Source organism: Microtus pennsylvanicus, chromosome X (assembly GCF_037038515.1).
Source record: "Microtus pennsylvanicus isolate mMicPen1 chromosome X, mMicPen1.hap1, whole genome shotgun sequence".
Taxonomy (NCBI): Eukaryota; Metazoa; Chordata; class Mammalia; order Rodentia; family Cricetidae; genus Microtus; species Microtus pennsylvanicus.
Genome location: NC_134601.1, coordinates 116,507,927 through 116,523,881, shown reverse-complemented (window position 1 = coordinate 116,523,881; position 15,955 = coordinate 116,507,927). Strand labels below are relative to the sequence as shown.

The 15,955-nt window shown below is 45.9% G+C and overlaps 1 protein-coding gene across 1 annotated transcript in view; it reads right to left on the bottom strand.

Annotated features, from left to right (window-relative positions):
* Positions 1-705: 705 nt before the first annotated feature.
* The window catches only part of Rs1 (retinoschisin 1), a 30,177-nt gene continuing 14,927 nt past the window's right edge, over positions 706-15,955 (bottom strand). Inside the window, exons 4-7 of the mRNA XM_075956993.1 lie at positions 14,001-14,106; positions 4,232-4,373; positions 3,571-3,766; positions 706-870 (exon numbers count right to left, since the gene is read on the bottom strand). Of these exons, the coding sequence (XP_075813108.1) occupies positions 718-870; positions 3,571-3,766; positions 4,232-4,373; positions 14,001-14,106 (597 nt within the window). The 3' untranslated portion in view covers positions 706-717. The remainder of the gene's footprint in view (positions 871-3,570; positions 3,767-4,231; positions 4,374-14,000; positions 14,107-15,955) is intronic.

Genomic DNA, 15,955 nt, shown 5'->3' with positions numbered 1-15,955 from the left:
GGGTGGGTTGGTTGGTTGGTTGGTGATTTGGTGGGTTGGTTGGTGAGTTGGTGGGTTGGTGGGTTGGTTGGTTGGTGGGTTGGTTGGTTCGTTGGTGGGTTGGTTGGTTCATTGGTGGGTTGGTTGGTTGGTGGGTGGGTGGGTGGGTGGGTTGGTTGCTGTTTACAGCCTCTGGGCCCCATGCTGCAGGCTCCCCACTGCTTTATTCATGCCTGCCTGCTTGTCTCCAGTCCACTTTAGTCGGGATTTAATGAAAGTTTTAAGGGCAGTCCTTCAGCATTCTTGTGAGGCTTTGCAAAATCGTATGCTCCTGTTCTGATTGTGGTAAGAGCCAAAAAGAATTTTCAAATTATTAGAGCTGCTTTATGTTCCTCTGGGTCTGCACCTTTGACAGTTCACTTAGACAAAAAGAAAAAGAGAGGGAGCGCGCGAGAGCAGCAAATTACCCCTGCTATTTAGGTTTATGTAAGAAAGTGGTTTGAGGGATATTTTCTTTGTTCTTATTTTCTTTGGCCGAGTTCAGGAAATGCTTATTTTTTTTCTTCCATTGAAACTCAAAACTATATCTTTTTAAAAGTGAAATATTCTCTACCCAAATCTACATTTTAAAGTACTTAGAAGATACAGCCCTATTCATCACAGTGACATGGCAGGTGCCCCCCATCCCCCCACCAAGCTCTCCCCACTGTGGCAGGACTGAGCTGAAATGAATGGGCATCAGGCACACTTGCTGGCACACTCAAGCAGTTCCATCCGGATGGCAATTCGGACATGCCAGCCCAGAGGGATCAGTCGGATGAAGCGGGAAATGATGGGGGGCCTCAGTAAATTCTGGACTGTAGAACTCCGGTCTGAATTTCCATAGAAGACCTAAACAGAGGGAGGAGGAAATCTGGTCATATAATATCCACATACAAATTGTGTGTCTGTGTGGGTGGGTGCGTGTGTGTGGGGGTGTGCGTGTGTGCCTATGTGCCACAGTATGTGTGTAGAAGTCAGAACACCACTTTCGGGAGTCCAATCAGTTCTCTCCTGATATATGGATTCTAAGTCTTGAACTCAGGTTGCCATGCTTGGTGGCAAGTACCTTTATCTGCTCAGCCACCCCATAAAAATCTGGCTGGCTGATTGCAAACAGCTACATGCTCTGGGGACATTGCACTATCCAAAATGGTAGCCAATAGTCATGTGTGCCCAGTTAAATTTATATGAAGTCAAAGTACATGGAAATTTAGTTTCTCGCCTGTGTGTGCGCGCGTATGCACACACACACACGGTAGGATGCCAAGGCCTTGTATGTGCCAAATAAGCACTCTCCCACGGTACCACATGCCCAGCCCACATCAGCTACATTTAAAGTGGTCAGCAGCCGCACATGACCCGTACTCAGCATGGCGGCCAGTACAGATATGAGTATTTTTGTCATTGCAGAGTCCGATTGGATGGTTGCTAGAATATGCATCTTGTCTCTTCACAAATTTTCCATTTTAATCCTTTGCCCTTTGACAAAAAAAAATTGAAAGGGTTCATCCCACACAAGAGAGGTGTTCACGTGTTCCAAAGATATCCAGGGTACACTCGTCAAACTTGCAACTGCCTCTGAAGTTGGAAGGCAAAGCTTAAATGTGTGTTTCTACTGTGTTCCAAGTGACAAGTGCCTTTCAGACTTGGAAGACTATTTTTTACAAACAGACTAAACTAGAGGGAAAATTCTGGAAAGGAGAAGGTGGTGTTGACATAGAGATAAAAGGTTTGCTTAATGCTTTTCAGGAAGCAACATAAAATGTTGTAGGTGCTTGACGCTATTTCTGAATTCTTCATACTCTTTCTAGGGTCATGGTGTTCTGCTCCATGACATAAAAGCATCTCATTTCCTCCTGTAACTGTCTCTTTAAAATATTTAACTGCTGCACTTAGCTTTATCTAGCCACAAAATAGGCGGCCCTCGTTTGCGGTGATCTTGCCTTTCTTCCTAGCAAGAAGGCCTGAGCTGCCTTCTCTTTAAGCTGTTTGTCCTTCAGCATATCTAAGAGTCAGGAGAAAGTGAAGAGGGAGTTGATGGGATATGGCCTGAGACTTCGTGAATGGAGATGGAGTGCCTCCTTCAGAGTGTCACCAAGGCCTTCCCAAGTCCAAGGCTTACAAAAGAATTCTAATGTCAACTGGTAAGACCAGAGAATGAAATTAGGAGGTGCTGGGGGTGTGGCCCAATTGGTAGTGTGCTTGACTAACAAGCACAAAATGCTAGGGTCTGATCCCCAGCACCACATAAACTGTCCATGGTTACACAGCTCCAATCCCAGGCCTCAGGAGGTGGATAGGAGCAGGGGAAGCAGAAGTCCAAGGTTATCCTCAGCCATATGCAAATTAGAGACCAGCGTGGGACGCCTGAAACCTTGTAGTCTCAAAAAAAAAAGCATCAAAATGGTTTTTCCCACTGTGTCAGACTCCTCCGAACTTCAACCTGTGTTTGTCTTACTGTGCAAACTGCCACCATGGACTATAAGGCCTTCTGATTATCAGTCACACATATCTACATAAATCGATTAAATGTCAAAAATAGTCTGAGGACAACTGGAAGCAGCGGCACACGCCTGTAATCCCAGCATTCAGGAGAGTGAGGCGAGAGGATCAGGACCAGCCTGGGCTGCACATTGAGAGGGCAGGAGAGAGATCGGAAATAGCCTGAAGAATTCCTTACTGTTGGGCCAAAAAAAGGGGGGGTAGCATTTCCATTTTCAAACAGCTAATGAGGTTTTTTTTTTTTTTTTTTTGCAAAGACAGCCAGGTGCTTAATGTGGTTAGTTCATAGTGAAGATCTAGAACTCAGCCTGCAAGGATTAATAGATTAAGTGTGTCTGTACTGACACCATCTTTTAAATAGCCATTTAGGCAATTAATATTAGTTCATCTTAATATTAGCAATTGCTAATATTTTCAAACTTGTTTTTAGCATTGCTTTTACTGTTATGTGTATTCACGCATGCCTATGTGTGGCTATGTGCCAAGGGAGTGCAGATGTCCTTGGAAGCCAGAAGCACCTGATCCCCTGGAACTGGAGTTACAGAACATTATGATCCAGGTGTTGGGAGCTGGACTCTGCTTCTCTGCAAGAGTAACATGTGTTCTTAACCACTGAGCCATCTCTCGAGCCTCAAAGTGGCTAACTTGCTAGGCTTCCTTTGCAGCTGTCAGTCTCGGTCAGTAGTAAGAAGAGGCCATAACTATGCAAATGAGTGCTAGCAAGTTAAGTCAGGCCCATGAAACCCCACGGTCAATGACCCAGTGAGTTTGGAACAGTCCAGATAGCCAGGGCGGTGTTTTTGAGTGATTACAGGCTGTTACTGAGAACTAGAAAACCACCTCTTTGGCACGAAAGTACAGCATTCATTTAGAAACTGCTAGTGGCCCGGGATACCTCTGGGAAAGAGAGCAGATCATACAGTGGAGATGGAACGCAAATGACCCAACATGCAGAGGGGTCAGCGTTAGGATATACACATGGACAGCAGGCTGGGGCAAGTCTCAAGGGATGTGAGCTGGAGGTGACTTGGAGTGAGTCCCACTTACCCGATTGTTTCCAGTCTGGTCCTTATAGTAAATCCAGTTCAGGCGTTCATCGGTCCTGTATTGCACGCTGTACTTTGTCATCCACTCATCTATGTCACAGCGTCCCTGGGTAAGGATACCCGAAATCACCTTGATCTCCTTCAAATCTATCTGGAGCCACTGGCTACTGTCCTGATACTTGGAAAGCCAAGCACACCTGCCAGGAACACACCAAATTACCAGGAGCCATCCTCTATAAATCTCTACAAAAAGCCAACAGGTGACAGATTTTTGAGGGACTCCTACACCAAGGGGCATCATCCCAACTCGGGGATCCTCGGGGTCTTTCCTTAGGAGAGACTTCCCTGGCATCTTTAGCTGATGAGGTCTTCCTTTCTTTCCCCATTTCCCCAGCAGTTTTCATCCCTTGAGCTGAACGGGTGTGCAGGGCTGCGCTTCCAGTCTGTCTCCCCCTCGTCACTGTGTGTCACCAATGCCAAGGAAGTCACCAATGCCACCATTGTACTTGCAGTCCTTGGCACAACAAGGCACTCAGCTGGGGTTTGTTGAATAAGTGCTTTATGTGGTATCCGTTTGTGAGACGGACCTAAGTTTTCAAAGCACATCTTTTTATTTTATTTTTTTTAAGTATGACTCCACCTGGGCTGCGTGCCCTACTTACCCGAAGCCTTGGCTGTTGAGCCGGGCCTTGTTTGCTGTCCATGAGGAGTACCAGCCAACATACTGCTCCGGGTTGGAGCAGGTGATCTGATCTGGTGTGACCTCTCCTGATTCGAAACCCAGGGGTTTGTGATAGGGGCATTCTGAGGAGGAAAAAAACAATACACTCTCAAACCCCCACAACTCTAACCAGAGTGGCAGTGTGTGTATCTGTGGAGTTCCAGCTTCTCTGGGCCGCCCTGAGAAAGTTTTGAGATCCCATCTCAAAACTCAAACGCAGGAATGAACCCCTTATCCCTGAACTCCGACAGGAAATGGCTTTAAAGAACAAAGCAGGAACACTGGCACTTTGCAAGTGGAGGACATTTCGTGTCTCAGCATGGTACTAGATGCAGCGAGCTGGACCTCCTCCTATTAAGTGCGCTCATGGGATGGCGGTGAACTAAAGTAAATTGTTTGCCATAGAGACATTCACTCAACATCCATAAAAGCGGGTTCTATGGCAACCCCATGGGGGGTGTGTGAGAAATGCATTGCCTCCCTCATCCGTTTAGAGACCTAAATGCCAAGAGGTGCTCAGCAAAATAGCATACTGAAATGCCAGGCGGCCAGCTTTAGTTCCCTCATTATCACAGGTTGAACTGTGCTGCATATGAACATTAGGGTCTCTAATTGTTCTTGAGCAGCTGATGAAGCCAATTATAGGCGGAAAACAATGGTGAGCCACAGAAATGGCAATTACATACTGAGACTGACTTCCTGCTTGGGAATTGTCATTTTCTCCATGTCTGAAGAAAAATAAAGGACAACTATGATTAGGCAACAGCTGAAGGGGACTACTTCCTTTCAGATGGGGACAGCCACAGTGGTCCTTAGGGGCTAGTTGCCTGCTGCTCCCTTCCCTTTGTAAGTAAGTCCTCACATTAAAACCAGCCTTGAGTTACCTTGCCAATTGACAGCAGAGCATCTCCCTTTTGTTTTGACAAAAACAAAGCAGTTTTATTAAGGGGCAGTGATATCACTTGCTTTATTTATTTATTTATAAGTAAATAAATAAATGAAACACATACACAATTTTAGAGCCTTTCCCAGAGTTTCTCAAGGTTGGACGTGACTCCGTGGTGTAACGTCTGATAGAGGACATACAAGAGAATGTCTGTAAGAGTTATCTAGTCCAGTTTTCTCTGTGTTCCCTCTTTGTTCAAGAGAATGTCTGTTAAGAGTTATCTAATCCAGTTTTCTCTGTGTTCCCTCTTTGTTCCTGCTGCCTAGATAGCAGGCAGTCGTGATAACTGGGGTAACTCCGGGTCACTTGCACTCTGCGGGGACCTTCAGGATCCTTAGCCTGCTATCCTTAGGTAACTCTCTAACCCCAAGGCCTTTTCCTGCACGTCTGTACAAAAGTAATTCTAGGTAGGCGGATCTCTGTGAGTTCGAGACCAGCCTGGTCTACAGAGCTAGTTCCAGGACAGGCTCCAAAGCCACAGAGAAACCCTATCTCGAAAAACCAAAAAAAAAAAAAAGTAATTCGATAAGCCACTTAGGTAGGCAACCTCTTACTCGAATCCTAATCCAGCTCCTCACTGAGATGCTATAGAAAACAAAAGATAACTTATATACATCCATTCACCTCTATTCGCTTCGTTTCCTGCCTGAGAACGATACATTCCAAATAAGGCAAAGGAAATTATGTTCTCCATTTGTAAATATAAGTTCAAGCAAAACATGTGTATATGCTGTGGCGTCATCACCTGGAACATTAACTAATAGGGGATGTTTGAATCTTCTTTGTAGACACCTTCCCAAATTCAGTAAAAACAGCCTGGGGCTGTAGACCAGTGATAGTGTTTTTGTAGCGTGCACAAGGTCCAACACACACACACACACACACACACACACACACACACACACACACACACCCCACCTTCAGAAATGGCCATGCCCTGCCCCGAGGTGCCATAGACAGAATAGCCGCAGGATTCAGGCTAGGAAGGCTCAGCTTCTTTTCTACCTGTCTATAAGTCTCAGCGGGGCCGGGACCAAGGGGACAGCATTTGTAGTTTATCAAGTGCTCAAGGCCTTGGAGTCTATTAGAATCACGCCAGCTTTCAGGAGAGAGGATCGGTGCTTTATGAGCCACTCAATCACACCTGGTGTGGCCAAATCATTAGGGGAGCTTGTTAGGAATTCAGTGGCTGGGACTCCACTCCCGGAGAGGAGTGTTTTTAACAAGCATACTTTGAGAGTGCATTTTAAAAGCTTTGGCCTGCCAGAGAAGACATTCTGTGGGCTGGTGGATTGAGAGAGCCAGACACCCAGCCCCCAACATCCCTCCAACCTGCAAGACAGAGTCTTGCAGAAGGTTGGAAAAGATCCCAGTGGCAAAAAAACAGGGTTTTAATGGGCCTTCACCTGTCACTTAACCTGTTTGGTGTGGTTTGGGAGGACAAGGTCTCCTGTAGCCCAGGCTGGCCTCAAACTCACTATGAACACTTGCTATAGAGTTAAGTCTGGCCTTGATTTCTCTGCGTTCACCTCCCAAGTGCTGAGATTATAGGTGTACGCCCACCTGTCTCCTCGGATTCTTTAATTTCTAAGATTTTTTCCTTTGTTTACCATGAAGGCACTTTACCAAATTAACTACATTTCTAGCCTCACTCTGTCCGATTCTAACTGAATATCTCTAAGTCAATTCTGCTTCCAACATCTAATGACCAAATTCCTTTGCTTTCTGACCCTTTCTCTTCAGGGTCATGGGCTAGAAGGGAAGGAAACTTGGTCCCACTTTCCAGTCCCTGCTCATGGCCGTTTGCTCTTTCCATTACCTTTCATGGACTCTGGTGCTTTGTTTCCGCATCACCCACGTGACAAGAGTAAGCTAAAGACCCGCAGTAGCAACAGCTGTCTTAACTCCCTCTGAGCCTATTTCCTCGCCTTGTGAATGGGCACCATAGGAATAGTGCCTCGAGCCACATGGAACAAGATAAAGTGAAATCATGTTTGGCACCTGTAGGCTCTGAGTACAGAGCCTAGCTGAAAAGGAGCAGGCTGTAACACTGGTTGGTGGTGTTTGGTAAACTCATGAAGCTCAATGGATTCTTTCTCGGTTTTGCATGTTTTTCTTTGGACTTACCATGGCAGAAATCCAGCCCCCCCCCCCATGCTTGTCTGTCTTCCCCTCCACCTACCCAACTGTCAGCATCTTTCAGAATGAGGGACTTGAATGATGAGGCGACAGACACAGTTTAAGGCAAAAGGAACCTTGTGGAGGCCTGAGTTCACTGGAGACACATTTCCACTGAGGACCAAAAATGAGTTAGCCCTCTGGACACCCTCAGGAAACCATCTGGGGACTCTAAGGAAGTGTGGCCTAGAGAGAGGTTCCACCATAAGCAGCCATATACTTCCTGGAGAACCCAGACCTCACCCCCAGGCAATTCTTGCAAGCTTCAAAGAGGCTGATCCCTGTCAAACCCACAAAGAACATTACCTTTCCAAGTTTCTGCCAGTGATTTTGTTGTAAACAGCTACTGCACTATCGAGTGTGTGTGTGTGTGTGTGTGTGTATGCACATGCACGTGTGTTGTATGCAGGTGCGCCACAAGTGCACATGCTCATGTGGAGAGCAGAAGAGGATATTGGGTGAATTCCTTTATCCCCTCTGCCTTAAGACAGGGTCTCTCCCAGCAATACCACTCTTGGGAATATACCCAAGAGATGCCCTATCATACAACAAAAGTATATGCTCAACTATGTTCATAGTAGCATTGTTTGTAATAGCCAGAACCTGGAAACAACCGAGATGCCCTTCAATGAAAGAATGAATGAAGAAAGTATGGAATATATACATATTAGAGTACTACTCAGCAGTAAAAAACAAGGACTTCTTGAATTTTGCATACAAATGAACAGAAATAGAAAACACTATCCTGAGTGAGGTAAGCCAGACCCAAAAAGAGGAACATGGGATGTACTCACTCATATTTGGTTTCTAGCCATAAATAAAGGACATTGAGCCTATAATTCGTGATCCTAGAGAAGCTAAATAAGAAGGTGAACCCAAAGAAAAACGTATAGGCACCCTCCTGAATATTAACCTTCATCAGGCAATGAAAGAAAGCAGGGGCAGAGACCCACCCACATTGGAGCACCGGACTGAAATCTCAAGGTCCAGATTGAGAGAGAGCACGAGCAAGGAACTCAGGACCGCGAGGGGTGCACCCACACACTGAGACAATGGGGGATGTTCTTTCGGGAACTCACCAAGGCCAGCTGGCCCGGGTCTGAAAAAACATGAGATAAAACCGGACTCACTGAACATAGCGGACAATGAGGACTACTGAGAACTCAAGAACAATGGCAATGGGTTTTTGATCCTACTGCACGTACTGGCTTTGTGGGAGCCTAGGCAGTTTGGATGCTCACCTTACTAGTCCTGGATGGAGGTGGGTGGTCCTTGGACTTCCCACAGGGCAGGGAACCCTGATTGCTCTTTGGGCTGACGAGGGAGGGTGACTTGATTGGGGGAGGGGGAGGAAATGGGAGGTGGTGGCGGGGAGGAGGCAGAAATCTTTAATAAATAAATAAATTTAAAAAAATTAAAAAAAAACCATCTTTAAATCAGAAAAAAAAGACAGGGTCTCTTCCCACATCGGAGCAGTGGACTGAGCTCCCAAAGTCCAGTTGAAGCGTGGGGAAATGAGAATATGAGCAAAGAGGTCAACACCATGATGGGTAACCCACTGAAACAGCTTACCTGAGCTAATGGAAGCTCTCCAACACTCGCCAGATTGGGAAGAAACAAGCATAGGACCAAACTAGTCCCTCTGAATGTGGGTGACAGTTGTATGGCTGGGACAGGCTGCGGAGCCACTGGCAGTGGCATCAGGTTTTATCCCTACAGCTTGTCCTGGCTTTTTTGGAACCTATTCTCTTTGGATGGATACCTTGCTCATACCTTGCCTAGTAGGGAAGGCCTTGGACCTTCCCCCAAAGAAATGTACCTACCCTCTCTGAGGAGTGGATAGAGGGTTGGAGTGGAGGAGAAAGTGCAGGGAATGGGAGGAAGGGAGGGAGTGGGAACAGGGATTGGTATGTATAATGAAAAAAGATCTTACTGAACTGAAGCTCAGTGTTTTTTCTTGACCGGCTAGCTACCAAACTCCCATAATCCACCTCTCTCCATTCACCAATGCTGAGGTCACATACACTGAAATGCCTAGTTTTTGTGTTCTTGGTTTTGGTTGTTGTTTTGATCAGGTTTCACCTAGTAGTGCTGGCTAGCCAGGAACTCACTATGTATACAATGCTGGCCTCAAGCTCATAAACCTGCCTGCTTCTACCTCCTGGGTGCTGGAATTAAAAGTGTGTGTCTCCACACCTTGTGATGCCTAGTTTTTTTTGTCGGTGGTGGTGAGGTTTTATGTTTGTTTTGTTTTGTTTTCAAGACAGGGTTCCTCTGCCTAGCTTTGGCATCTGTTCTGGAACTCACTCTGTAGACCAGGCTGGCCTCGAACTCACAGAGATCAACCTGCTTCTGCCTCCTGAGTGCTGAGATTAAAGGCGTGCAACACAGTTTTTAATGAGGGTGTTGGGAATTGAACCTCGGGTCCTCAAGCTTGCACAGAAAGAATTCTTCCTACTGGTCCATCTCAAGTCACCTGGCAGCCCGTATGACATGATTCCTGTAGTCATTTTACTCTTAAAGGAAAACCTTGCACCTTTTATGGCGCAAGTGACCCTTGATGTGTAAGGACACATGTGGAATGGGTTGCTAAGGTACTTAACAGGGTAGCTTGCTTTATTCCGTCTGTATTTTGTGGCTCTGTATGAGGCCCAGTCTTGTTTATAAAGAATATTCAGGGCTAAAGTCAGAGTATGGATGTTGCTCAGTGGTAGTTCTTTTCAACACGTACAAAGTCTTGGTGTATAGTTCACCAAGTACTTTGTGGCGTGAGGCTCTAGGATTAATCCCAAGCACCACAACAGAGAACAAAGTTAACCTAAAGAAACCCAAAGAAAACTAATCCGGGTGGAACCTGCTTACAACTGTAGTTCTCAGGACAATCAAAGAGTTGAAGGTCCTCCTTGACGACAGCAGATCCTGTCTTTTAAAAGGGAGGACAGGGAAGCTCAGGAACATTTCTGATAAGAAATTCCTGAGATGATGAATGTTACTCTGTGTTTGTGTGTGTTAGAATTGAAAATACAAAATGATAATACAACATAGAATAATAAAACAGAAAAATATTTATAAAAGATTATATGCATTTGCATAGCAAATAAATCTGGAGCAAAAGTAAATTACTGAGGAACCACGGGGTTATCTTTGTTTTTATTTTTGTTTTTTGTAGTGCTGAGGATTGAACCTAGGATTTCACGCATGTTAAGCAAGTACTCTACCACTCAACTATATCCCCAGCCAGAACCCCTGGATTGTTTAGGCTTTCTCATGCCCCGCCCTGTTATACCCCATCCTTGAGAGGCCAGGCCGATCTTAGCTCAGCTGGGGAAAAGGCAGAATTGGTATTTGTAACAGTTTTAGCTGCAGCTAAAGGTCCCTGGTCTTCTAGTCTATGGGTGGAGCCTCTAGGCTTTAACCTAAGTAGCCCTGTGCACTCTCTGGGCATCTCTGAGTGACAGCACCCATACTTCTGTGCTTTCTAGGATCTTCCCTCCTGAGGCAGGCCCTGATGGAAGCACTCAACATCAAGATCCAGACCGACGAAGTGGTATTCTTGGCATTCCACGAGAGACTGAAAGAAACCATGACCAACGAGTGACTCCTGGAAGCTTGAAACTAGTCCTGCTGCCTTGAATCTTTTCTTTCACAGAACAGCCAGTTAACACAATGACATGGCTTTTGTTCTTTCTTCCTGAAGGTATCCATGGTGTTAGAAAAAAAAATGCTACAAAGAGAACACTTATGCCAAGATATACTATCAGGTTAGAACCTCAAGTTCATGGCAACTCCATAAGGGACCAAATAGCCAAAGCAGGACCTTCTCAGCTCCTCAGGTGGTTGACTTAATAAAGGCAATCCCCATAAACAATCCCTATTCAATTTCTTTTCTGTTTTTCTTCTGTATTTTCAATATATTTGCTTATTTGGGGAGGGGTTGAAGGGAGTGTGCCAGCACACACACGTGGAAATCAGTGTATATCTGGAGGTCAGAGGACAACTTGAAGCAGTCGCCATCTCCCGCCGCTGTGTGAGTCCGGTCAGCAGGCATCTTGGCCTGCTAACCCATGCCACGGGCCCTCTTCATTTATTTTCGACATAGTTTCTTATGTAATCCAGGCTGGCTTCAAACTCCCTCTGTAGCACTGAGTACGGTCTTGAAATAATGGTCCTGCTGCTTCTACCTCCAGGGTGCTGGGATCATGAGCCCCAAAGGTCAAAGCCAGGGCTCTATATTTGCTAGACAGGCCTCCCGCCAATAGAGGTGCATCCCCAGCCCCCTGTCTACTTCCCAAGAAGCTTCTTTGGAATGAAATCCCAGTGGATCTCATATTCCTATAGAAAACGTTTTGGATAACAAAGGTTGGGCTCACAATGGCGAGGCCAGACACAATAAGAAAGGAAGAGTGCCTACGGCAGCATGGATGGTGATCTAGCTGACCAGATAGAAGGAAGGGACAAGGCTCCGAGGAAAACAGCAGACCTAATCTTGGCAGGCTCCACCTGGCTTCCAACAACACCCCTTCCCCCTCAACAAGGCAGCTACTCCCTTTATCTGTGGTTCCACCTTCATACGTATTCCTGCCTCTTAAGTGTAGCGGGTTGAATTGTGGAGAAAGACTGCTTCTAATAAAGCTTCCATCTTTGGCAACTTAGAAGTCTAGGCACGCCGGGTGGTGGTGGCGCACGCCTTTAATCCCAGCACTCGGGAGGCAGAGGCAGGCAGATCTCTGTGAGTTCGAGGCCAGCCTGGTCTACAAGAGCTAGTTCCAGGACAGGCTCCAAAACCACAGAGAAACCCTGTCTCGAAAAACCAAAAAAAAAAAAAAATAAAAATGAAAAAAAAAAATAGAAGTCTAGGTACTAGAGACAGCCCTTTGTCACCTCAGGAGACTGTGGAGGGTGGACTCACTTCCTGCTTTGCTTCCTTCCTCTCTAAAACCCTTGTGCTTGCTAGAGGAAACAGTGACCACCTGCACCCTTTACCTGTGCCCCGGTATGGTTCTTCCCCTTCGGGCATAAGAATGGAGAGTGCCCTGCAGGATAGTCCAGGGGTCTCAAACTGTGGCTCTCAAACCCTTTGGGGGATCAGACAACCCTTTCGCATATCAGATATTTACATTATGATTCATAGCAGTAACTAAATCATAGTTATGAAGTAGCAACAAAATTGTCTTATGGTTCGGAGACACCACAACTTGAGGAGCTGTATTAAAGGGTCACAGCATTATTAGGAAGGTTGAGAAGCACTGGATTAGAGGGTCTTCCATTGGGAGGAGGCATATCTCCCCATCCACAGCAGAAAAAAAATCATTTCCACTAAATGGTAACTCTCACCATGGCGGAGCCAAAGCCTTTGTTCCTGACTTCCTATCAGTGCCCAGCACACAGTAGGTGTGCAGCTAAAGTCATTGAACAGATTTATACATGCATTACTAGAGAAGATCCTTTAAGACTGGGCAGATCACACCAGCATTTAACAGCTTCATGAGTCCCCACCAAACATAGTGAGACAACATTCCCAAGGAAAAACCCCACTTCGCTGAACAGCCTTCCTGTCCCCCAGCTCCCCATCCTGACCTCACAGTTCTCTGAAGAGACTAAGTTTCTGATGAGGAAAGGAGACTGAAGGGCACTGTCATAACCGGGAGAGGGGTGGCCAGACCAGTTTCATGCACAATTGGCCCTGGGCCATGGAAAAGATTAAGCCTTACAAATATTTGCAGAGACAGTGCAAGCCTCTGCAAGTCTGCTCTGATTTCTCAGTGCGAACTCCAAGGACGTAACAAAACAAAAGAACCAATGTCTAATAAAGGCTGCTGTTGGCCAAGTTCAACACAATGACGCCTTGTCCTATCCGTTCCTCCTAACAGCCCCACAGAGCAGAGTCACCAAACTGTAACCTCTAAACCAAGTTCAACTCATCACCCATTTGTTCTGTTAGTGACAGTGTCTCACTGTATAGCCCAGGCTGGTCTCAAACTCATGATCCTCCTGCCTCTGCCTCCCAAGTGTTGGGAATCACAGGCTTGTACCACCATACCTGAGCTCACCAGTGCCTGCTTTATTATAAAATGTTACTGAGACACAGCCATGCTTATGCGTTCATACAATGTCTGTGGCTACTTCCAAACCCACAATGGCAGTAGTTAGTGTTGGCCAGGACCATACCATTTTGTAGAGCTCCTCCATTTTGGCTGAACTCTGACAATCCAAGAAACAATAATAATTTGGTTTCTAGAACTGAAGCAACTTGTTTTTCCAGATTCTTGCCCTTCCTACCCTCAAAGTTGATTTGGAGACAGCCTGACTCCAAGTACATACTATGGACTACTCATCAATCACAGGACATAGAACCCACTCCTTCCTCTGATATCCATAAGAAGGGGACTCCCCCCCCCACTCAGTTATTTTCAGATTGCGTTGACAGTTGGGTCTCATCTGACCATCTCAGTCAAGCAGAGAGGGAAGGAGCGTGTTGGAGCAGTGGCCAGTGTGAGATGTGATTCCCACAAGTGGGCATGGGAGAAAACACAAGCAGAGGAACTGGGCATTGGAAGGAGGAATGGTAGGGTGTTGAGCCACTCACCTGGAATACAGTCTAAAGAGGCAGCTCCAGCCGACCACAGAGCATTGGCTCCTCCCTGGCAATCACATTTGCATGCTTTGTGGTACCAGGGGTCCTCGCCCTCATCCTGCAGGCAGCCAGAGTGATACAAGTCATAGAAGTCACAGTCAAAGACAACTAGCCAGTGTACCACAAGAAGCTTGCTTGCAAAGGTCAAACTCACTCCTTATAGCGTGTGCCTCTGAACGCACACGGTGGCCACTTTTCTTTGATTTCATGTTACTTTTTTAGCTTGGGTTGTTCTTGCTGCTGCTGCTGTTTTTTAGACAAGGTCTCTCTCACGTATCCCAGGCTGACTTTAAACTCACTACATAGCAGAGGATGACCTTTAACCCATCCTCCTGTGAGTGCTGGGTTTATAGATGGATGCTACCTTGCCCAGTTTATATGGTGCTTATGATCAAATCAAGAGCTTCTTCATGCAGGCTAAGCAAACATTCTTCCAATGAAGGTACCCCAGCTCTATATTCCATTTTTATACAATGTGTATGTGTATGTGCACATGTTCGGGTGCATGTGTGCTTGGATACTCATGTGTGGTGGCTAGAGAATAGCTGGGTGCCTTTCTCGGGAATTTCAGCTGCTTCCTTTGAGGCAGGGTCTCTTATCTGTCTGGAGCTCACCAATTAGGCTAGACTGGTTGGCCAGCATGCCCAGGGATTCTCCTATCTCTACCTCCCCCGCATTGGGATTACAAGCTCCTGCCAACATGCCCAAAATGTTTTCTAAGTTCTATTGAATGAACACAAGTCCTTGTGCATGAGAGGCAAGTGATTTACCAAATGAGCCATCTTCCTATTCCCTTTTTTGTTTTGTTTCAAGCTAGGGCCGAATTCAGCACAGGGTGACTGACCTCCAACATTCTGTGTAGCCAAGGATAGCCTTGAACCTCCTGCCCCTCCTGCTTCTACATCTCAAATGCTGAATTTAAAGACGTATTTCACCATGGCCTTCTTATCTTTGATTCTACATAAGTAAATGTCTGTCACTGTAGGCTAATAATGTTGACCTTCTTGGGGATGGAGTTCCAGTACCAGGTTGGACTCATCATGCTCCCTGGAGGGTCCTATCTAGGCATCCCATTTTAAAACTACCTATGGTATAGTATGTGACTGTAATCCCAGTACTTGGGAGATAGAGATAGGAGGATCAAGAGTTCAAGGTGATGGGCTGGAGAGTTGGCTCAATGGTTAAGCGCACTGATAGTTTTTCCCCGAGGTCCTGAGTTCAATTCCCAGTAACCACATGGTGGCTCACAACCATCTGTAATGAAATCTGGTGCTTTCTTTTGGCCTGCAGGCATACATGCAGATAGAACACTGTATACAAAATAAATAAATCCTTTTTAAAAAGTTCAAGGTGATCATCAGCTATATATCAAGTTCCAGGCCAGCCTGGGCTACATGAGAATCTGAGTCAAAAAAAAAAAGCAACAATAACAACAGGAAAACAGATGCCAGTCTAACTGGGTATGGTATCTGTGCTACATAGAAAAATTCTAAGAACAAAGAAGCCCCACCAGTCTTACTAGGGGTGTGACTAAGTGTTAAATCACTTGCCTAGCGTGAGCAAAGGTTCCTAAAATAGGTCTGGGTGGGTATTTTTTTTTTATTTTTGGTTTTGTTTTTGTTATTCTTATTTTCTTGAGACAGGTTCTCACATATTCCAGGCTGGCCTTGAACTCTCTATGCAGTCAAAGGAGCCCTTGACACCTGGCTTCTAACCTAGAGTTCTGGCATTATAGACCTGCATCACCGCATCCAGTTTAATGGACCACAGATGCAAATGGATGCTAGATAAACACTCTGACAACTGAGCTATGTTCCTAGCTGCTCCCCACCCGCACCCTTCCCTTCCTTTCTTGTTTCTTTTATCTCTTCTTCCTTTCCTTTCCTTTCCTTTCCTTTCCTTTCCTT